This window comes from Apodemus sylvaticus, chromosome 10, assembly GCF_947179515.1.
Source record: "Apodemus sylvaticus chromosome 10, mApoSyl1.1, whole genome shotgun sequence".
NCBI lineage: Eukaryota > Metazoa > Chordata > Mammalia > Rodentia > Muridae > Apodemus > Apodemus sylvaticus.
Window position 1 is genome coordinate 15,668,900 of NC_067481.1, and position 23,836 is coordinate 15,692,735.

The 23,836-nt window shown below is 46.9% G+C and overlaps 1 protein-coding gene across 1 annotated transcript in view; it reads left to right on the forward strand.

The window, feature by feature from the left end:
- Pitpnc1 (phosphatidylinositol transfer protein cytoplasmic 1) overlaps positions 1-23,836 on the forward strand; it is a 258,738-nt gene that overhangs the window by 162,280 nt on the left and 72,622 nt on the right. Inside the window, exon 5 of the mRNA XM_052197031.1 lies at positions 12,966-13,037. Coding sequence (XP_052052991.1) covers positions 12,966-13,037 — 72 coding nt within the window. The remainder of the gene's footprint in view (positions 1-12,965; positions 13,038-23,836) is intronic.

The following is a 23,836-nucleotide window of genomic DNA, read 5'->3' on the forward strand; positions in this document are numbered from 1 at the left end:
CTTTAAAAAAAAAAGAAAGAAAGAAAGAAAGAAAGAAAGAAAGAAAGAAAGAAAGAAAGAAAGTGCATGTGCGAGTGTGTGTGTGAACACATATGAGGAGGATGTAGGTTTCCTATCCTGTCAGTCCCCATGTTATTCCCTTGAGACAGGGTCTGTCTCTGAACTTGACTCTGGGCTTGTATCTTATAAGCCCTGGTGACTGTCCTGTCTGTCCCTACAGTGCTGGCGGTACAGGTGTGCAGGGACCCACATCTGGTGTTGTATGTGAATACCGGGGATCTGAACTCAGGTCTTCCTCTGCACAGCAGGCCCTCTGCCCATCCCATGTGCACCATCTTATCATCTCCTACCTGCTGTGCCTGAATCTGAGGACTCATCTTAGTTCTTTTCTATCTATTATTTATACACAGTCTAGAGCTCGTGGGGTTGGTCAGCCTGTCTCTTTAAATCTGTGCCTCGCCTTTCCCGTGTGCACTATCCGAGAGCACGCATATCCTCTGCTGTGACAAGCCTAGCTCCGGATCGTATGAGCCTGAATGTCGTTTCCTTGCCCTAGAAGTGCCAAGAGCAGCTCCTGCTTCATTCAGAAAGCATGCTTTCATTCATGCGTTTAGCTCCATCTCCCTCCTGCCCTTGCTTCTCCAGTGAGTTACTTATTCCGCGCCTGAGAGAGGACGTGGAGAGGCTCCATCAATGACTGAATTAATGAATGAGCGGAGCTGTGTGCAGGGCGCGGCTGGCGGCAACGCAGAAAGCCCAAAGTGTATTTCCTCACCGTGGGCTGGGATGCAGGCAGCTGTTTCCAGCTCTTTCCGGCTTGTACTCGCTTCCTCTCAGCCTCCTCCACTTCTTTCAGACCCCACCATTCTGCTTGGCCACGTGCGTCTTCCTGTGCAGCACATATTTGGGGAGCCACTCTGATTCATCCTCTTGACTTTATTTCTATGCGATTCTTTGTCTCCGCCTCTCTGCTTTACGATTCTTTTACTTATTTTTTTTTTTCCACTTGAGTTCTGAAGATGCTTTTCCAGAACTGTGGTCTCTGCAGTTCCCCTCCCGGGCACCCTTTCAGCAGGACCACAGACCCTATGTAGGGCACTCATACATGGCCCTCAGAGCCCAGGCAGCGTGACTGGAGAATCTAAGCAGATGGAACCAATGACTCCTTAGGACTGTGTGTGTTTTAAAGACCTACACTAAGAAGAAATTCTTATTTCGCCTTCTAATGCAAAATCTCTGTCAGTGTAGAATGCTAAGATAAGGTGTCTTTACTCCCAGCACTCAGGAAGCAGAGGCAGGGGGATATCTGTGAGTTCCAGGCCAGCCTGGTCTACATAGCTAGATAGATCTAGGACAGCAAGGACTATGTAGAAAGACTGTGACTTAAAAAAAAAAAAAAAAAAAAAAAAGCCGGATAATCGAAGAAAAAGATATTTGAAGTTGTATATTACCTTAATATCTACATCTCAAGGTCAGACACAATGGCTTACACCTGGAATCCTAGCACTTGAGAGGCAAGTTTGAGGCCAGTCTAGTTGAGTTCCAAGCCAGACAGGTTGGGAGAGGAATGTAAGGGGGGGGGGATGTGGGGAGGGGGGAGGAGAGGACGAGGAAGGGAAGGAAAGCAGGGGAGAGAATTAGGAAGAAAAAGTTTGGGGGATGGGCCATGGGGAGATGACTCATCCCATAGAGTACTTGCCATCCAAGCAGGAGGTCTGGCGTTTGAATCTTAGCACCCATGGAAAAGCCGGCAATTTATAAAATGTATGTTTATAATTCTAGCACTGAGGAAGCAGAGACCGATAGCTTACTGGGGCTCGCTGGGATTCACTGGCCAGCTAGCCTAGCCTACTTTGTGAGCTCCAGACAGGTGAGAAACCAGGCCTCAAAATAAGGTGGACAGTTCCTGAAGATTGTTACCTAAGGGTTACACCACTGGCCACAACACAGGTGCACACACAGCCCTAAGAGAGGGAGAAGAGAAAGGCGAGATGGAGGTGTGTGTGTGTGTGTGTGTGTGTGAAGAGAGAGAGAAAGAGAGCTAGCTAGACAATAAAAATGAAAGCTACCCACTCATTGTCCCACATCAAGGCTGCAGGCCCCCTCTTACCTCATAAGCAACACTAACTTCTCTTCCTGACTAGCACCTCTGGCCCCAGCATCCAGGAAAGTAGACTCTAAACCCTTTACCTGATACCTGATCCCTGGTCTCTCTAGAACATTCTAGATGTGAGTCTCCTGTTGGTGAAAAGAAACAGTGACAGTTTTATTAATGACTCCATCTCAAGTTGAAATTCTCCGTCGACTTAAACGACATTAATTGACAATGTATACAATATCTACAGTACCAGGCAATTGTTGCCATGGTCGGGGACTCCCTTGGAAGGAAGATCCTGAGTCCTTGTGGAGTTTTATGTCCGTTGATACACATTATGCTCTGGTAAGACAAGATAGCAAGGAACAAATTGGGCTCTAGATAAAAGTTAAAGGAAATGCTTTTTTTTTTTTTTTTAAGTCTATAAATATTTCCTGACCCTGAGAGAGACTTCTCGAATCTCTTGACTCCCTGGTAAAGTTCTGATCTCAGATAAGGGAAGATTTGGGCTGAAGAAATAGCATGACGATTTGCTATCTCTGCAGCCCAAACTAAGGTCTTCTGGGGGGAAAATGGGAGGGATCAGAAGTTCAAGGTCATCCTTGGCTACATTGCAAATTCCAAGTCAGCCTGGGTAACATGAGGCAAGGTCTGAAAAAAATAATAATAATTACAATGAAATCAAAGGGGCTTTGAATTCTACTGAACTGTCCCACACATCTCTGCTCCTGCTCCTTCCTTGTTCTAAATGTCCTGCTTGAGGCTGACCAATGGAATGAGTACCTCTCGAGCCTGCCACACGCATGCTTTCTTTAGCTGCTTAGCAGTGCAGTCCTGAAAGTACATGAAGGTTATAAGAACTTGGGGGAGGCTCTGCATGCAGTGGCTGCAGGACACACTGAGAAGCTGAGCAACTCCAGCCCCCTCCATGGAGCTACAGCCCCCACTTGCCCAAACACTGAGCCCTCTCAAATCTAAAGAAGCCACTTAGTCGAGTAATGGTGTATGTGATTACCCAGAGAGGCATGCAACCTGGGTTGGGTCTCAGCCTCTCCCTTGCCTGCCGTTCACCCTGGGCACCTTGCTGTGACCCATGCTACTTTGTCCAGTTGGCATTAGACGGGGGACTAAGGAATTACTAAACAAGTTCAAGGATATCAATTATTTCAGACACTATTCCTTGAAAATAAGTTCGTGAACACACCACTGTTGGTTTTGCCTCGGTGTTGGGTCCTGAGTGTAGCACTTACTGTGTCTACTCTGGATTATCATAGATGCTCCTGGACCTTCTACAGTCAGAAGGCACCTAGATAATAACAAGTGTTAATGAGGACATGGTCGTCAGAACCTTCACGCTACTGGTGACATCTGGAGTGGCCACTTCCCAAAAGATCTCGAAATTAGATGTGTTTGCACAGACATACTAAGCATCATTAACAAGTGTCCCTACTATGCATGCACCCATTATATTAAGGAAGTTAGTTTCTTCCTTTGGTGCTGTGGATGGAAGCCAGGGTGTCGTACATGCTAACCATGTGCTCTACCACTGAGCTAACCCACATCTCAGCCCCTGAAAAACAAAAAGACCAACAAACAAACAAACAAACAAACAAAAAACTCAAACAACTATCTAGAGGAAAGTCATCAGAGAAAGGCTCAGCAGCTGTGTCTCTTAGGACCGGCAGATGAGGCTCTGTCACGTAGAGATAGAAATAAGCTCTCATGGAGAGTCTTAATTGTATTTTTTGCTTGAAAGTACCCAAGCTTACAGCATGTCAGCTTTAAGTCATGCGCCAGAAGAATATTACATCCTTGATGACAATCTTCGAAATGAATGGTTCCCGTGGTCCCAGAAATTTGGCCACTCCCTGCTTCTGACGGTCAAGGGCCCTAGAGACCTTTGGACTCGTCCCCAAAGCCACTATAGTCTTGCTGTGCCAGAGGTGGCATCCACAGCAAGGGTTTTCCTGCACCCCTCTGGTAGACTCTGAGAATCCAGTGTTTGCCCCTTTCTCTTTAAGACTTCAGTTTGCTTACATTCAGTTTTGTTCTCATAAAGTGTTTCTTATCACCATAGCAACCCTAATCAATCACAGGACCAAAAATAGCTCTTTCGTTTCTTCCAAAGCGTGTCTGTAGTGAATTGGGAGCGCAGCTCCTCCTTGTATTCGGTACAAGCTGCTCGCATTTCCCGACAGTGAACCTGGGAGGGCTCGTGTCTGGAAATTATTCTCGCAGAGGCCCAGACACCTCACGTCTCCCTCCCTCCCTACCTCGCCTCTCAAAACTTCAAATAGGTTTTTTTTTTTTTTTTTTTTTTTTTTTATTCCCAGTGTTCAACAGAGAATCATCCCCTCTGCACACTGGGTCTTTGTGCCAGTGCTGTATGATCACGTTTGAATGGGAGGTCTAACTCAGTAAATTCTAATGGGATGGATAGCCAATTAACCATGCACAAGCCGGTGGTGGCAGGGAGCAGATGGCAAGGACCCCAGTGCCATCCTTCTTGGGGGAAATCAAAGATGTGGTGATGAGGCTGCGTCTGTCCTGTTGCTCTGGCTTCTTGATGGCCCTGGTGCTGTTTTTCAGAGGGGAAAAGCGCTCCGGAGTCAGTGCCTGCAAGCAGAGCCATCACCCATGGCTCCTGGGGCACCCAGTTGCTACTTTTGTTTTCATTTTTTGTTTTTTGTTTTTCAATGCTATATTGTAACTTCTCTGAGCCTTTGGTTTTGTAAACTGAGTGAACTGGTGGTAGCCATATTAGTCTTTGTGTATAGGAGACAGAAAGGCCCCTGATAGGACTTTAGTTTCTCTGCCTAAAGTGGTCAGGGGATAGAATTCAGGCCGAAAGAAGAGCCGGGAAATGAGGCTCATCTCCACAGCCGGGGCAGGCCACCATTTGTGTAATGGGAAGGACCAGTCAGGTGTTCAGCCTGTGGTAGCCACTCCAGCAAGGCCAAGGCTTCCGTCCTGTTCTCTCATGAGTTCATAGTGTAACTCTCCACTCCAGCCCTGTTAGCTTATCCACGCTGCTCTGGGAGTTCTGTAGACAGGAGTACCCGGAATTGGCCAACGCTACCCCTCCCCCCCAAGCCTCTTCCACCAGAAACTGCCTAACCTCAGACATCCACTGTCCCTTTATTCTTTGCTGAATAGCTATGATGCTGATACCATCTCCGAGTATTGCTGGGGACGTTTAAGCTCAGACTGATGACAGCATTTGCAGAGTATCACCAAGTTCATAAGCAAAGGACCTGGGGCTTGAACAAATATCTATTTCCCTCCACACATGGATCTTGTTTCTAACAAAACACCATCCTTCCTCCATGTGTGCAAGATGCACATTTCTGGATGCGGGCAGAGGCTGGGGGCAAGCTTCCTGGTGTCAGTGGGTCATAAGCAGTGGACATCGGCAAAGCCCTTGTAGGTCAGATGACTAAGTCGGGAGGAGCATGGGTTCCCCTGGGTGTGTTCAAACCTCAAAGTGAGTGACACTTCCGTGGATGAGGGTGCAATGGGCCATCTGGAAGGGAGCAGTCTTCAGTCACTTATTAATTCTCAGGACTGTTCATCGGAGACTCCAGCAGGAATGTCCAAACTTTTGACAATGCAGTGTAACATTGTCATCTGAGTTTAGCCACAGTCGTATCTATCCTGTGACGCAGGCAGCCCATGGGCCATAGGTAGGACCCATCTCCTCACGTATCACCCACAGAAGCCCAGCCAGCCCCTCGTGTTCTCAGAATGGAAGGTTCTTGTGGCTCTGAGGCCATCTCGGACCTCTGTCCACCATGACTTTAGAGTCTTTACTTCATGGTGTAGGTCTCTTGACGCACTGTGTACTCCCAAATGACTCTTACAAAGCTCAGAAATCTCCCAGATCAGTTAGACTTCTGCCTGCTGTAGACAATGGCTCTGCTGCTGGTCTCTCTCCTCTCACAGCAGGTTTAGGTGTGGTTGTATCAGGGTCCCTGATATCATCTCCCTCATGACAGATCCCTCAGTGACCTAGAGACCTTCTCATCCAAGGAAATATGTCCATGTTTTTAGATGATACAAATTTTGAGTGAGTCCAGGGTTGGTAGGTGAAGGTCTACCCTCTTCCCCACTGGATCAGGCTAGTGGTATAGTCCTAGCTATGAAAAATATCAAATCATAGAAAGTATTACTAAAGTAAGTTGAATATGCAGCTAGTATTCTGAGGAGCAGTAAGTGGGGTGGGGTGACAGATGTTTGCCATCCCTGACAGCAGCAGGACTTCACAAGGAAGTAAAATCTTGTCAGAGGTCATCGTATGGCTGGGGGGGTGGGGGGTGGGAGGCGTGGCTAACACGGGTAGGATGCTATGGTGAGACAGGCAGACCAATGGCGATCATTAAGAAGTGGCGACTGAGAGGGTCTTCAGCTGGGATTCCCTTGGGAGAACCGTGTGCAGCTAGAGGTGGTGAGAATGGAGACTGTCCCATCTGAGGCTCAGAGTTCCTACCACAGCTACTCAGGAGGCTGCTCTAAGTAACTCAGTGAGCCCCTGTTTCAAATGGAAGGTAAACTGGCCTGGTGTGGCCCGCAGGATGGCTCAGAGGATAAAAGTGCCTGTGACCATCTTACTGTCATGATGCAAGATCCTCAGGACTGCTGTGGGGACAGAACCAGTTCCTGCAAGTTGTCCTCTAACCCCACGACATATAGCTCTGGGTAGAAGGACTTCTTAGCATACATAAAACCGTGGGTTACATCCGCAATTCTAGAGAAAAGAGAACTGTCGGGAGAAATGTTTTACTGATTAAGAAAAACTTGTTTTTCTCATGCAGAAAACCCAAGTTTAGTTCCCACCGATCACATTGGGCAGCTCACAACCACCTTTTACATCTACTCCAGGGGATTTAATATCCTACCTTCCTTAGACACTGCACTTATGACATACACACACACACACACACACACACACACACACACACACACGACTTTTAGAAAGTTATAATATCTTACTTTAAAACAAAAAGGAAAAAGAAGCGGGGACACAGATATGAAGGTTATGTCACAAGGTTCTACACCCCAAAGCCAGAGTTTCCAGGGTCCATCAGAAGCTGGAGGAACCCAGGACTGCTTATTCTCTGGTGCCGGAGGAGGAAGTGTAGCCTTGTCCATACCTGGATTCAAGGTTTCCAGCCTCCAAAGATGGCCTATAACAAATATCTGCTGTTTGAAGCCACCAAGTTTGTGGTAATTCATTTTAATGACTCTAGGAAGTCAGGACAGGACAGGTGAACCTTCAAGTTCAGCTCAGACCTTTGGGGTTGGTAAGTCTGTAGGCCTGTGGGTGGGCGGCCCATGGCCACTGGAGATGTGAGAAGTTAGAAGAGGAGGCATTGGTTTGGGAAGTAGCTTCACAAAGTAGCCGTGGAAAAGCAGAAGTGGTTGAGATGGGAGGGGGGCATGCTGAAGCAGGGAGAGGAGGGGGTGGTGGTGGGACAGCTTAAATCAGTGTGCAGGGGTGTGGAGGATGCAAAGCCAGCTGTCCTGCAGAATGGAGGAATTGTGTGGGCATCTGGCCAGTGAGGGCATTGCCAGGGTATAGATGGAAAAGCAGTGCTGCCTCAGAAATGCTTTGAGTTTCTCTTCTCCACACCAGACTGAACCAGGTGAGAAGAGGAAGACTTGGACAGTGCGGGGCTAGAGAGATGAAGGCTCAAAGATTAAAGAGCTTGTTATGCAAGTACAGGGTGGGAGGGGGAGTGCTGGGAGAGGGGCTCATAGCCCCGGGGAACAAGCCAGGTGAGCAGAAACATAAGCTCCAGGTTCAGAGAAAAGAGTGAGGTAGAAGAAATGTAATGCCACACGTCTTGTGTTTGGGGGAGGTCATGAAAAGGAGACAGAGAGAAGATAATAATCAATTAATCAAGTAAACAAGGATCCAGGCAAGACATGTATAAATGTCTTTTCATTACTATTCAGCCCCTTTGTACTAGGCTAGAGAGTGCTTGTAGAATCATTGATCTTCTGAGCTTCCTACAGAGTGGATGGAGAAGGATCACCCCCATTCTGGACATGGAATAGCTGAGGCTGGGGCATGTAAAAAGTCAAGATATTTCCTTTTTGAGCCCAAAGTTATTGACAAGAACACCAGTTCTTTTTGTTGTGGTGTCCTGTGATAGGGAAACAAAGACTGAGGTCCTTATCCAGTTCTCGAGGAGTAAGGGGCAGAAATAAGTAACTGAAGGATGGGCAGTGGAGGCAGGGGGATGTCAGTGTTCCTGTCATGAGGTCTCTGTCCTCACCAAACTGTGAGTCAAAATTCTGAGATTAGAGACAATGAAATGGCTCCGTGGGTGAAGGTGCCCCTCTCCAAACCTGACAGCACGCTAATACATTAATCTAAATGTTTTTAAAAGCGGGAGAGAAAGAAAAGAAAGAAGAACAACTTCGAGAGAAGAAGCCTGAAGTTTGGGAGGGGTGTTTGGGATAACTCAGTTTCTAAAGGAGAAATGGAAGGCTGTCCAAAAAATGGAGATTTGTTGGCTTTCTATTGACACGGCCCTGTAAGAGACACATAGGTTTATTCACGTGTGGGGTGTGTGTGTGTGTGTGTGTGTGTGTAGAGGTTCATCATCATTTTGGGCTTGAAAAGTGGCTCAGTGGTTAAGAACATTTGGTGGCTTTTCCAAAGGACCAGGCTTCAATTCCCAGCACCCACTTAAGGGCCAAGAACCATCTGTAATTCTAATCTCAGAGCATCCAGTGCCCTCTCCTGGTCTCCACCGACACTACATGTATGTGGTACAGACATACATGCAGGCAAAAAAGAAAAGGAAACAACTCCTACACATAAAATAAAAACAAATCTCAAAACGTTAAAATAATTTCAAAACATTATTGAAAATGAACAATTCACCTAAGAGTTTAAAAAAAAAAGTTTTAGCCAGGTGGTGGTGGTGCACTCTTGTAATCCCAGCACTTGGGAGGCAGAGGCAGGTGGATTTCTGAGTTCAAGGCCAGCCTGGTTTACAGAGTGAGTTCCAGTCCAGTGAGAGCCAGGACCACACAGAGAAACCCTGTCTCGAAAAACCAAAACCAAAAAAAAGTTTTAAAGCAACTATAGCTTCTAATTTTCTTTACACACAGTGTGTTTGCATGTGGGTGTGTGTGCCTGTGTGTTAAATGTGTATGTGTGGACATATGCACACATGCGCACACACATGTCATGGCATACCTGTAGAGATCAGAGGACAGTTTGTGGGAGTCAGTACTTCTACCATCGGGTTCTGGTGGCTGAATTCATGCTGATAGAACCACACCTGAACCTGCTGTGAGAGGAGAGAGACCAGCAGCAGAGCCATTGTCTACAGCAGGCAGAAGTCTAACAGATCTGGGAGATTTCTGAGCTTTGTAAGAGTCATTTGGGAGTACACAGTGTGTCAAGAGACCTACACCATGAAGTAAAGGCTCCCTCCTGAGCCTTCTGATTTTGGCTTGAGACTCTTACATGCCAGCACCCCAGGAAGAAGCCATCAGATGTCCCAATTATTAGCCCCAGCCCTCCTGCCCACCTCCCTCCCTCCAAATTCTCCAACCCTAGATGCAACTGTCCAGGGTCTCATCATCCTCTTGCAACCTTGCTGAGGGCAGATGCACCTGCAGCCCTCTTGCAGGCAGGGTCGCCTTTCCGATCTGGAAAACAACCTGCCTCCTCCACTCCAAATAGCAACACCTGTGAATTTGCATACAAGCTTTTTTGCATTTTGTATTTGGGTTTGAAACCCAAACGCTGGAATTTATTTGCTTGACCTAGATAAGTGGTTTAGAAGATCAACTTGGGGGTGGGAACCAAAGGCTGGAGAGAGAACCTGGTTGGTTAAATACCTGCTACAGAATCATGAGGACCTGAACTTGGACCCTCCACTCCTCACCCCAACTCGCACCAAAAACTGGACACGTTGGCGCACCTGTGGTGTCCTTGCTAGGAAAACAGACAGGAGAATTCCCTGGGGGCTCTTAAGCCATGCAACCTAGTCTATCAGCAAGTTTCAGGTTACACAAGAGACCTTGTCTCCAAATAAGATAGAAAGTGATAGAGAAAGACACTCCGAGGCATGTCTACACAGACACTTAGATACTTAGTTTTCAGTTGGCGGAACAGACCGATTCACACCCTGCCTTCTCTTGCTTCTCTTTGGATTGACCCTCAGATGAGTCACAGGTTTGCGAGTATTGATTTCCCTAAAGGCTTGTTATCTTTAAGAGGGTTTCTTCGCAAGGACGTCTCCCGAGCTCACGAGTCAATCAAGGTTCTGCCGGGGGTGGGGGTGGGGGACTTTCAAGGGTGCCAGCATCTCCTGATGACCAACCTCCCTCCCTGGAAGTCCCTGGAAATGGGTGTGAGGGCAGAGTGGTTACCGAGTGAGAGGTTGGATGAGAGACAGCGGGGGAGGTGTTAATAAATCACCACAGCGCCTGGGCCTCCATCGGGGCAATTACTGAGATTGGTTGTCTCCGTGTTTCCTTAGCCACAGTTTGGATTGCTTCTCTCAGATTAAGGCAGGTAGATGCCAGGTACACAAGACATGTGGTTTCAGGGAAATTAGCCACAGTGTGCCCTTGGTTTCTTATACAGGCATGCCAAGGGTGAACCGGGCTGACAGGGAGGGCAGATACAGCGGGAGGGAGCACGGGAGATGCAGGCTACTTTATTAGTAGATGCTGAGACTTTAGCTTTCCCGGCTTTCTGTTGCCTGCCCATGAGCAGGCATGTAAAGCAGTTTCCCCACTGGACCATGCCCGGCACGCCCCTGACGGTTTGTGCAGCTTACATTTCAAGACTCCCTCTTCAGGCTTTTGGAATCGGATGCTGTAGGGTGGATGCCAAGACATTACAAAATGCTTCCGCTACCACTGAACTGGACACCCAGCTTCGAGAACCAGAGTGTGGTACTCAAAGAGTATGGATACTGGGGACCATCTATCTACTTAGCTTCAGTCCTGATTCTCTGCGGCACTGGCTATGGGATTGTAGGCCATTTACTTAACCTCTCAATGGCTCCGCTTCTCATCTCGAAAAGAGAGATGATAATATTACCATTTACCCCTTGGGGAATTTGCAAGCATCCAAGAACTTGGAAACATTCAGAAAACGCCAGTGGCATAGAATATAGCCTCTTGGGACTGTGATCAGAAAGAACAAGCCATGTCTCTTGTATCTAATACCTGCAGGTCCCAGGGAAATCACTGGGTCATTTGAAGCATTAGCCTTCAATCTCATCTCTGGTGTCCAAGAAAGATAATGCCCAGCTCAGGGCCGGGAGGAAGCTGGAGCCATCCAACACGATCAGCCTTCTCTTCTCAGACTGCCTGACCTTCCCAATCTAGTAGAGACACAGTGGGGCCTGGTGAGACTAGGGCAGCCTTGCAAATAAAGCCTCCGCCCTTCACGCACTGGCCAGGCCCCCTGCAGCCTCGTGCTGGTCGCTGCTGTTCCCTGATGGCTTACTTGTTGCTAGATTGTACATGCATGGTTCTGAAGATCAAACTCAAGACCTTACACATGCTAAGCATGTGCTCCACCTTGAGCCACAGCTCTGGACACTGTAATGTTAGTTACATCGTTTATTTATCCTTTCTAATGTCACTAGTACATACTGGGTTGAGAGAGGGGTTAAGCCCGGCAGTGGTGGCGCACGCCTGTAATCCCAGCACTCTGGGAGGCAGAGGCAGGCAGATTTCTGAGTTCGAGGCCAGCCTGGTCTACAGAGTGAGTTCCAGGACAGCCAGGGCTACACAGAGAAACCCTGTCTCAGAAAAAAAAGAAAAAGAAAAAACAAAATAAAACAAAACAAATACCAAAAAAAAAACAAAAAAAAAGGAGGGGGGGTGTTAAGAAGACAACCTTTGAAATTCCAATCTTTCCTTCAACCTTGCTTCGAGACTGGGTCTCTCTTGCTGGTTCTGCTATGCAGTGTACCCCAGGCTAGCTGGCCCGTAAGCTTCAGAACAGTCCTGCCTCTGCTTCCCATTTGCCATAGAAAGACCAGGAGTACAGATTTGCTCTATCACATCCGGCTTTTTTCTGTGACTTCCAGGGATAGAACTCAGGTCCTCAGACTTGAGCGGAAAGTACGTTTCCTGTTGAGTCATCTTGCTGCCAGCCCTTTAAAGTTACGTATTAAAAAATAGATTCTAGAGGCTGGGAGCTTGCCTGTTAGGTAAAGCATTTGCTGTGCAAGCAGAGTAATCTTTGCTTAGCTCCCAGCACCCACATAAAATACAAGAGCACAGGTACCTGTCATGATCTCAGGTGGGGGTGGGGAAAGATGGAGGCAGGCAGATACAGAGATGGCATCTCTCCGTGTGTGTCTCTCTCACACACACACACACAAACACACAGTGGAGTGTGACTGAGGAAAACACCCATCAGAGACCATCAGCATCTCTAGGTTCACATACGTTTGTACACATACATGACACACACCTATCTGACCAATAATCTCTGTTCTCAAGGTTGTACTGTGCCACCCCCACCCCCTAATTTTATATGCACCTTAACATATGAGTAAGGTCAGGTCCCTAGTGAGCAGGTGGGTTCCCCTGTCCTGGCCTCTGTAACAGGTGTCTGCATTGCCAGGCCCATGTTAGGATTTCTAGCACATATTCCCTTCGGAAATGACCTGTGCCACACCCCTTCCAACACAGCTTACTGCCTCTGGTCTGACTATTGGAAGGAATGATGTTTGTGGCAGTGGCTTCTAGAGAATGTGGTTATTAATGTATGATTTACTGTGTCTGCTGTAGGCCTGTGCTCCCAACCTAATGGTCAGCCAAGCAGCCCATGCCACACTAAAGACTGTGGTGCTGATCAAAGTCTGCTTTTTCTCCACAGTGTTCCTTCCTGCCGAAATTCTCCATCCACATAGAAACCAAGTATGAAGACAACAAGGGAAGCAACGACAGTGTGAGTAGCCCTGTCATAGCCTCACGCTCTTTGCCTCACCCAAGTCTCCAAAGGTCACAGGACCGCCAGCCCTGGTCTATGCCTGGGACCTCAGGGAGGACCTGGGACCTGGTCCGCTGGGACCAGGCATGGAATATCATATAGTCGGGCTTTCCTGTCTTCTGATGGGTGTGCCCCCTTCCCATGGATATTTCTACAATGTAAATGATTGCCATGAGTGGAGGGGGCACCCAGAAACATCCTAAAACTTCCTGCCCTGGGCAGGACCAAATTTCTTACAGAGTATGGCCGTATTTGTGGGGCAGGCACTATGCCACCTTGTGACTCGTCTACGTGGCTAGACTGTGAAGAGTGACTAGCAGATGCCATTACTGCTTGTCACCTTCTGTGTGACCTGGGGCTGTGCCTCTTCCTAAGTCACCTCGGATTAGATCATTCTCCTTAGAGCAGAGAATACAAGATAACTGATTTAAGAGGGACTTTGCCTGGATGGAGTTTCAGTGGTCCCCAAGAGGTGACGCTCACAACTGAGTTTTACTAAAGTTCACTGAAAGAAGACATTCACTCTTTCATTCATTTGTATCCATTCATTCATTCACTCACGAATTCATTCATTCATTATTCAGCAAGGGGGTATTAAACACCTTCTGTTTATATATCACCACGTGAGTCACTTCGAGGGTATTTAAAAGGCAGGAATGCTGGGTGTGATGGTGGATACCTGTGATCCTAGCATGGGGGGTGGGGGCCGGTTAGGAGGGGTGGCACCAGGACCAGGGAAGAAAATCTCAAGTTTGAGGCTAGCCTGGTGTGTCTCAAAGCAAAGAAAAAAACCCAACAGACTCATTTCTCAGCTTTCGGACGCCGACTGTTTACCTAGGGGACCAAGATCAACGTTTCTAATAGCCAAACCCATGAACACACCAGAAGCCCTCCCAGTGTGTGAGGAGGAGTTGCGGCTGCCTATGGGAGCAGCTGGAGGGATGCTTTCTATAAATAATACCGTGGACAGGGATGACCTGGCGGATTCCTGGTTACTTCTGCTTCTTGAATATTAGCTCTTTGGGTGATGGCAAACTGCTTCGTTCTGGTTTGGTTTGGTTTGGTCTCCCGTTATAGATATGTGAGATGGTGTACCTAAGGGTGTGTCTTCGTATTTCTGAACGGTGCCCAAAGGTATGAGGGTATTTGTGTGTGTGTGTCTGTGTGTGTGTGAGAGAGAGACAGAGACAGAGAGAGAGACTGTGTATGGAGGCCTGAGGTGGGTGTTAGGCATCTTCCCTGATCACTTTCCACCTTATTCTTGAGGCAGCAGCTCTCAGTTGAACCCAGAGCTGCCTGATATGGCGAGCCCAGCCAGCCCCTCGTCCTTGGAATCTTGTGTCTTCTAAGGAGTAGCATTACAGACAGGCTGCTACATCTACTAAGCATTCATGTGAGTCCAGGAGACCTGAGCTCTGGTCCTCACAGGTATGTAAGTGTTTTAGCCACTAAGCCATCTTCCCTGGCCCAAACTACTTTCTTTATAAATAAAGTTTTATTGGTACCCAGCTGCACTCATCCTTATGTGATGCTTCTCAGCCACAGACATGAGCAGTTGTCCCAGGACCCATAAAACCTTGACCTTTCCAAAAAACAACAACAACAACAAAAAAAAACAAAACAAAAACCAGAGTACTATATTTTCTATTAATACTTCAACAGTGGTCTTGGCAATATGCCTGCTCCAGAATTTCTGGAACTTTCCAGAGAGAATAATAATAATCCCTAGCTGGGATACTCTCCTCTCCCTGGGTTCAGAAACCCTCAAGGTAGTTTCACAAAGGAAATGGAGAGGACTGTCCCTGTGCACAGCCTGAATTCAATACCCTTTGCCGGTCAGCTTTATCAAAATCACACCGTCTACGTCACAAAGGATGCATGCTGATCTTGGCAAGCGATGACCTTTTCTGATTGGAGAATTAATAAGCAGTTTTGAAAACTTAAATATGCACTGGAAAAAGGTCCAAATTGAAAGGAAAGCCAAGAGGGAGCCCGTGACTCAGAGATGAATACCCAGAGCTCTCTGACTCCCATTACAGGTTATTAGCGATTCCTTCCTTAACTAGTGCCTCCCAAATGAAATCATACAGTATGCTATTTTTAACCAGTCATGGCATACCCTTCCCAACTTGATTTTGTGTATGTGTGTGTCCATGTGTGTGTGTCTAGAGACTGGAAGTCAACATTGTCTGTAATTCTCAGTCATTCCCTACCTTATTCTTGTGAACACATCTCTCACTGAAACTGGAGTTGACATATTCTGCCAGGCAGGCTCAGGCATCAGCCTGCCGCTGCTGCTCTAGCTCCAAGGTCAGGCCCGTGGAAGGCAGCTTGCCTCGCTTCTCCTGTGGGTGCTAGGGATCCGGGCTCAGGTCCTCATGCTCATACTTAACTGAGCCATCTTCTCCCCGGCTCTCACATACCATTTTCAATGGCTATGCTGCCGCCTTCTCAGCTTGGATGCTCTTCTGGCTGCTTGCTGGATACTGAGACGAGCTTGACCCTTTGGGCGTAGCTATGGGCAGTCAGAAAAAAGCACAGTTTAAAAAAATCAGATGCCAGAACTGCTCTTGCTGGCACAGTTGAAAGAAATGTGGGTTTGGGGGGCGAGGAGAGACATTAAGAGTGAGGCTCCTGGCAGGGCAGTGGTGGCGCACACCTGTAATCCCAGCGCTCAGGAGGCAGAGGCAGGCGGATTTCTGAGTTTGAGGCCAGCCTGGTCTACAGAGTGAGTTCCAGGACAGCCAGGGCTATACAGAGAAACCCTGTCTCAAAAAAAAACAAAAAACAAAATCCACCCCCCCCCCCAAAAAAACAACAACAACAAAAGAGTGAGGCTCCTCCTGCAGAGGACCAGAGTTCATTTCCTAGCACCCATATTCAATGACTCATAACTAGCTGTTACTCCAGTTCCAGGGGATCTGACGCCTGCCATCTAATGTCCCTCCAGGGCGCCAGCCATGTCATGGTACACAGACATACATGTAGCCAAAATACTAATGAAAATAATTTTTTAAATGGTCTTCCTAGCTAGGCAGTGGTGGGACACGCATTTAATCCCCAACACTCCATCCCCCCTAACCCCCCCCCCCGGAGGGAGAGACAGGTGAATCTCTGAATTCGAGGCCATCTCTTGAGAAAACAAAAACAGGTTTTTTTTTCCTCATTCTCTTTTTTTTCTGTGCTTCATTCCGTATGAGTTCATTCAAATCAGTTCTCCATGTCTAGGTAGCAGGTATCTTGATCCTGACAAGCCCTGGGTAGGGTAGGATTGACTTCCCACACCGGCCTCTGCCTGACTCTGCTCTCGGTCCAGTGTGTGTGTTTCTCCTGGGGCCACTGGAGCCCCGGCTCCCCCGATTACGTCCCTTTGCCTGTGCACCCATCTAAATTACATAGTCAGCGGCAGTATAGTGTTGATCCCAGGAGGAAGGACGTCACTCACGCTCCCAAATCCAAGTACATATTTATCTAAGAATAAATGATGACAAGGTACGTCTATCCAATCCTGGGCTCAAATCCAAAGCCCCAAGTAAGCCCATGGCTTGATCAGGCACATCCTTGTTCTGTCCATGAAGCTTTGAGAGAGAACGGAGTGTAGGAAGCAGTGCACTGTGGGTATTTCACTCAATATTTAATAAACTCAGTTCACCTGTGTCTTTTCTATGTCCATGGTCTTACCGTTCAGCTTTAACCCTCATGAGTTTGTCTGCACCATTTCCATCTGTACCTGCCAAAATTTTAATGAAATGGACACTGATAAGAAGCAATAATTAGATTGAAAGACTCTGGTGATAATCACACTGATTAGCGGCCAAATGGAGTGCATGTTACTATCTTATTACCCATTATCATCTCAGTCATAAATGTGGTCTAAAATCTAGTAAAAAATACATTGTCAGGGTGACCAGACAGCAATATCTTCTCATTAAAGAAGAAACTGGGAAGTGTTTGCGTAAACCTGCAAACTCTGGTTCCATCAGACTGGACACGATGGGGAGGTTGTCTTAAACTGAGGTGCATTTACTTCTTGCACAAACCGATGGGAATTCTTTAGGCCTTAATTAGCGCTCGGGAGATGGAGCCGTGCCAAGGCGAGGTTCTATTTGTCCAAGACCATAAATCTAGATTGCAGACAGTCAGTGCCTAGCACTGCCTGGTCTGGCCGAAGGGGAGAACATTCCTGTAACACCTGCTGCAGTGTGCCAGCAGGTTAAGGGGGGCAGTCTGGTCGCTGCTTCCTTCTTCAAACAAAGCAGGCACCATGCAAAGTAGCAGTTCTCAGCCCTGGCTGTGCACTGGGCTCACTGAACCTAGCTGGCTAGCTTGTTTGCTTGTTTGCTTGTTTGCTTGTTTAATCCAGGCTAGCCTTGAACGTCATACACACCCAGGCTGGCCTCTCTCTCTCCTCTCAGCCTCCTAGCTCCTGGGATCGCAGGTGTGTGTGTGTGTGTGTGTGTGTGTGTGTGTGTGTGTGTGTGTGTAAGAGCATGCATGTATCATGTGGAGTCAAAGGACAGCTTGTAGGAATTGCCTCTCTCCACTGTGGGTCCCAGGGATCAGCCATCAGGCTCAGCGGCAAGTGGTCTTTTCTTACTGGGCCATCTCACCAGCCCTCTCCTGAGATGTTTTAACTACTTATTCCCAAATCCTTTGGTGGCAGGTACAGGTTGTTCAAACACTAGCTAACGGACAGAATTATAGAACACTTCTGAAAGCTGACTTCTCCAAATGGGTTTACCCCATGACTGAGCCTCATCTGTTCTCTTGGTGGGACATACAGAGGACATGCCACCGTCACCCAGCATGACAGCCGAAAGCCGTGGTTTTAATCATGGTTTCATGTGGAAATCCCTCAGAAAACTCAGCGATCCTGTGCTGCTATCCCTGCCTAAGGGACGACCATGATTCCATTGGTCACCGGTGGCACCTAGGTGTTTGGATTTTTCAGACACACCCTAAGTAGATGTAAGAGCCTCCCCCCCAAAAAAACCCCTCAACACCAACGATTAAGTGTATAAATATTCAGTAAGCCAAGCTGTCCAAATGGCTTCTGTTCTGCATTCTCATGAAAGTGGAAGAGTCTCCAAAGGGTCCTCGGGGTCTGGGCAATGGTAGAGTCCTATAAGCCTGAGGACCAAGGTTTGTGTACTGGTTGGTTTTGTGTCAACTTGACCCAAGCTGAAGTTATTACAGAGAAAGGAGACTCCCTTGAGGAAGTGCTTCCATGAGACCCAGCTGTAAGACATTCTCAATTAGTGATCAAGGGTGAAGGGCCTCTTGTGGGTGGTGCCATCTCTGGGCTGGCAGTCTTGGGTTCTATAAGAAAGCAAGCTGAGCAAGCCAGGGAAAGCAAGTCAATAAGTAACATCCCTCCATGGCCTCTGCCTCAGCTCCTGCCTCCAAGTTCCTGCCCTGTGTGAGTTCCTTTGGTGTCCTGAAGTGTAAGCTAAATAAACCTTTTCTTCTCCAAGTTACTTCTTAGTCATGATGTTTTGTGCAGGAATACAAATCCTGACTGGGATAGTTTATATCACCAGAAACACACACCTAAATGCTGGGTGGGTATAATAGGGCGCCTGAAATTTTCCACCTCAGATGGTGGAGATGGAGCCTCAGGGCAAGAAAGCTAACTAACTAAACTACCCACAGCTAGTAAAGCTCGCCACATTAGAGAACTCTGGGTTTAAGTAAGGGCCCTGCTGCAAGGACTAAGGTAGAAGGGCATTCCAAGATGATCCTGACATTAGCCGTATACGTGTGTGCACACACAGACACGGATACATTTTCACACTCAAAAATGGGGGGGGTCTCTTTTTTTGTAGGCATAAGCTTCTTTCTATTTTATCAGCCATGTGTGTCACCAAGAACATGACTCCTCCTGGAGGGAAGTCCCCTGGCAGGGAGGAAAGGGCCTGTCGTTCTTTTCCAGGAAATTAAGTTCTCTCACAGAGCCGGAGCCGTCCCTGAAGAAATACTTGCAATGTAGAGTTTTTAGTCTATGTTGTAATGAAAGAAAGAGTTGTTCCTTATGGGATGGGACGATCAGTCCAATGCTCATGACCATGGGCAGTTCTTTTGGCCAATCAGAGGCTAGGTTTCTTGATCAAGGGTTGTGGAATCAATATCGCTGGTGAGTGGAGGGTTCCTGGTGATGACTTTACAGGAAAGCGGCACACACAGCAGGAGGTGATGAGCACGTGTAGCACCATCAGCCACAGTGGCCATACTTGGGTTCATGGTGCTTTCCTGATGAAACTTGGATTTGGTCCAGACTGTCCAGCATGCACTGTCGATCAACAGTTTCTTCTTGTTCATTCTTGTTCATTGCTGGTTTTGCTTTGCTGTAATCCAACCCCAGATGGTGGCGTAGGCTGGAAAGGTGGCCAGGTTCAGAACCAGGAGCGGTGGGGTTCGTTCTTCAAAAACCCTTGCTTTCTGTCGGAATTGATGTGGTTTGTGAGAATGAGCAGAATGAGGAAGACCTTGGGGTTGCTTGCTTTACCCTTTGACCTAGGTCAGGGATGGTGTCGGTGTTCTTCTGGGGGAACATTGAAGAGACAGATCTGGAGGGGAGAGTGGAAGGATGTCTGAGAGGTTCCCCTGAGACCTTCCAGAGGAACCAGCAGGTAGGCAATCGGATACGTGAGGCCACGGTCGGTCCGCAGACGTGTAGACCATGATTCCAATGGATGGGGCTGAAATTATCCTTAGGACTCTAGGTCCTGAGGAAGACCTCCGACGGCTCACGGGTTCAGTTTCCCATTGCTCTACACTCCGTAATCGTCTCCTTTTCTGTTTGTTTATGGTTCAAGGACTAGAACCCAGAGTTTTGTGCATGCTAAACAAGTATGCTGTCCCTGAGACACAGCCTCCTCAGGCCTTTTTATTTGTACTGTCCTCTCTCTCTCTCTCTCTCTCTCTCTCTCTCTCTCTCTCTTTCTCTCTGTGTGTGTGTGTGTGTGTGTGTGTGTGTGTGTGTTTGTCTTCTGGGGGTGGATGTTGTGTGTCTTCTTCAGCTTCTCTGCACATTATTGTTTAAGACAGGGTGTCTCACTGAACCTAGAGTCCACCAGTCAATCTGAGAGCCTCAGGCCTCCTCCTGTTCACACCTCTCCAGAACTGAGGTCGCAGCACATGTGACTGCACCCAGCTTTTACATAATATATTGAGCACTGGCCTTGAACTGCCGATCCTCCTGCTTCGGTCACTTCATTAGCTGGGTTTACAGGCCGGTACCACCACTCATTTCCTTTTTTTTTTTTTTTTTTTTTTTTTTTTTTTAGTTTTTATTCATTTATCTAGTAAATAAATGCATCAGTGTTTTGGCTACAGGTATGGCTGTGCACTATCTGTATGCAGTACCTGCAGAAGCCAGAAGAGGGGCTGGATCCCCAGAGACTGGAGTCATGGCCAGTTTTGAGCTATTGTGTGGATGCTAGACGTCACACCTGGGTCCTCTCGGAAAAGCAGCTGAAACTTTCACCACTGAGCCACCTCTCCAACCATGTATTCCTTTTCCATCACTGAGGTCATTCTTAGTCTTAGGAAATTACACCAGCTCATTTAGTTAACTACAAATCTTACTGGAGAAATCAAATTTCATTGCAAGGGTAAGAAGGACACCTTTAGGTGCGTGACATAAACAGTTTGTCGCTTTGACTGGTCTCGGCTGGTACTGCTTTGGGGATGAGGCCAGAAGTTGTCCCATCCTCAGCCCAGTTAGCGGCGAGCCTGGAAGTAACCAGCCGGAAGACTGAGAATCTGTCGTTTCAGGAGAGCTGGGTTTACCCGGGACTGAATCTCACGCTGGTGATTGCAAAGTTTATTTCATTATTGTTATTTGCAACATCCAGAGGGCAACACACAGTAATTTATTAACACGTTGTAGAGTGTGCTGAAATTAATTTGTGAAGCAGGGATGCCAGTGGGATCTACAGTACGCAGATTCCTGGTCCCCGAAGATGGTCTTCTCCTTCAGTGGGTCTAACTAACGATTATAGGAGATGAAAAGGCAGTTGCTTTATTTTTAGGCATGATTTCTGATGTCTTCAACCTTTAGAGTTCTGTTTTTAACCTTAGGTTGTTTTTTTTTAAGAACTATTTATTTATTTTATGTTTGTGAGTCGCTCTCTTCAGACATACCAGAAGAGGGTATCAATATCATTACAGATGAGCCACCATGTCCTTGCTGGGAATTGAACTTAGGATCTCTGGAAGAGCAGTCAGTGTTCTTAACCTCTGAGTCATCTCTCCAGCTCCTTAACCTTAGAATTTTTTATAGCCAGCCATCTACAAAATCCCAAAATTTCTCTAATAAGTCAGTTTGTGTCCAAACAAATACATAAGACTGCACAAAACACCCTCATTTTCAGCTTGGGAGGATTTTTTTTTTTTATCGACCAAAAGTCCATGATGTTCCTCAATCTCTGTCTAAAAGTATTGTTTTGAAGACAATAGAAACATGAGTCTTATTTGTGATCTTTTCTTTTTTTTTTTTTTTTTTTGGTTTTTCAAAACAGGGTTTCTCTGTGTAGCCCTGGCTATCCTGGAACTCACTCATTTATTATGTGTATGAGTGTGTTGCTGGTGTGTATGTGTACTATATGCATGCAGTACCCATGGAGACCAGAAGAGGGCATATGATTCCCCTGGAATTTTGGTAAATGTAAACCAACATGTGGGTGCTAGAAACTGAAACCAGGTCGACCATAGAGCATCCAGATCCATCAGAGATGGATCTTTAAAGTAACAACAATGACAACAAACCGAAAATGGTCATTCACATCTGTCACCCCATCGGGTAGAAGTCTGAGACAGCAAGCTTGCCTTGAGTTTAAAGCCATACAGTGACTGCACAGTTCTTGACCAACCCAGACTACAGAATGAAGTCCTGTTTTTAACAAGTTACCAAGTAAACAAACATGAGCCAGACAAAGGTATGTCCAGGGTGAAAGCCAGCCCTCTGAACCTGAGGTGCAGTCACAATGCCAACCAGAATTATTATTCATCGTTACTAATACTCGCAGCTTTAAGTAGTATTTGCGTTTCCCTTGGCCTCTTTCAACCACATTGTGATAGATGTGGAAGGCCCCACCTCTGCTGGCTGCTACCAGTTTTACAAAGACGAGTAACCAGACTGGCCCAAAGCCACATAGTTTAAGAGAAAGGTGAGGCACAGTTGGGAAACTACCAGTAGGAGGGGTCATAGTCTGGATGACATTGGTACAATGTTGCCATGAGGAGCAGCAGTGAGCAGCCAACAGCTGGTGCTAAAACAGGGCGCAGCCCAGCAGACCCTCCTGCCATTTCAGTTGAATCAAGGGCTTACACCTTGATTCCACTGTCTCCTAACCAGTCCCACCAGGAGAAGAGTTCACCTCGCACAATGTGGGAACATATACATATAAAAAGGCATGATTTGCCTTTCATTGTGACCCACTGAGACCCTCACTTGTGGGTGACCCTTTCCACCCTGTTTGTCCTACATTCAACCAGGGTGAAATAAACAGATAAATGCGCCAGAAGGGGCTCACTACAAAAAACAACAGTCCAAAACTGCTGGGTTTTTGAAACAGGGTTTCACTTTGTAGCCCAGCTGACCTCAAACTTGTAGCAATCCCCCTACCTCAGCCTCTCAAGTGCTGGAGTTACAGGAATGCAGCCCCACCTTTTGTAGTCTAGACACCCAGCATGCAGTAGATCATACTCAAGGGATAGGACGTGCTTGTCCTAAATTGATTATAAAATCAAAATGGGAAAAAAGTCCAAAAATAGGACAAATTTTGATCAAAGAACAAAAATGGAAGATTTTCATCTTTCTCTTTGTGACACAAAGAAAGTAGAGCCGGCTGTTGCATAATACATCAGGTTTGATCCTTGGGGCTTACAGGGTGGAAAGAAAGAACTGACCCCATAAGTTATCCTCGGACCTCCACATGTACATGGTGTACACGCATCATGCACATACATAACATAACAATAAATAACATAATACAAAATTTAAAGTACCAGGACTATTTTGCTTATGGATTATTTACATATTACATAACTCTATTTTTAAAATATACAGGCAGCGAGTTTACTATGGACATCAGCCTGGAATAGGAACAGAAGGGATCGCATCTGGTTCTTGTATGTGGGGGTTTCCTTAAATAGCTCAGGTTGGCCTCAAACTCACTGCATAGCCCAGGCTGGATTTGAATTCATGCTTCTCCTCCCTTTCCCCGCTAAGTAGTAGGGTTACAGTTGTAAAGTACCAGCACAGACTTATCTTTTGAATTTTGGAAAAGGTACCCCCTCCAGTCTTATTCCCGGAGACTCCCCGCCCTCCCCTCCCCAGCTTTCTAGAATCCATTCTCAGCCCCATCCACTAGATTTGCAATTGTTTTCCAAATATTTGTCTATTTTTTCCCCTCACAAGAGACCTAATTGCTGTGGGAAACCACTGTTCCTCGCTTTAAAAAACAAAACTTGGCTTTCTTGTTTATTTACCTAGATCTTTCTGTTTATATTTATGGAGCCGTTTTTGGGCCTTCTGTGGATGTGTTGATCATGACAGATAGTAGCCAGCAACCTTTGGGTCTTGGAGCATTTTGGACGAGGACACTTTAGGAGCCTGCCAAAAGTTTGCAGCTGGCCAGACCCTCTAACCAGAGTGATGTACTAAGTCTGGCAAAAATCACTAGCCTTGGGCCAAACCGGGGCAGACCAGGGCTCTGCTGTGAGGAGCTCGTGAGAGTTCATCAGTCAGCGCA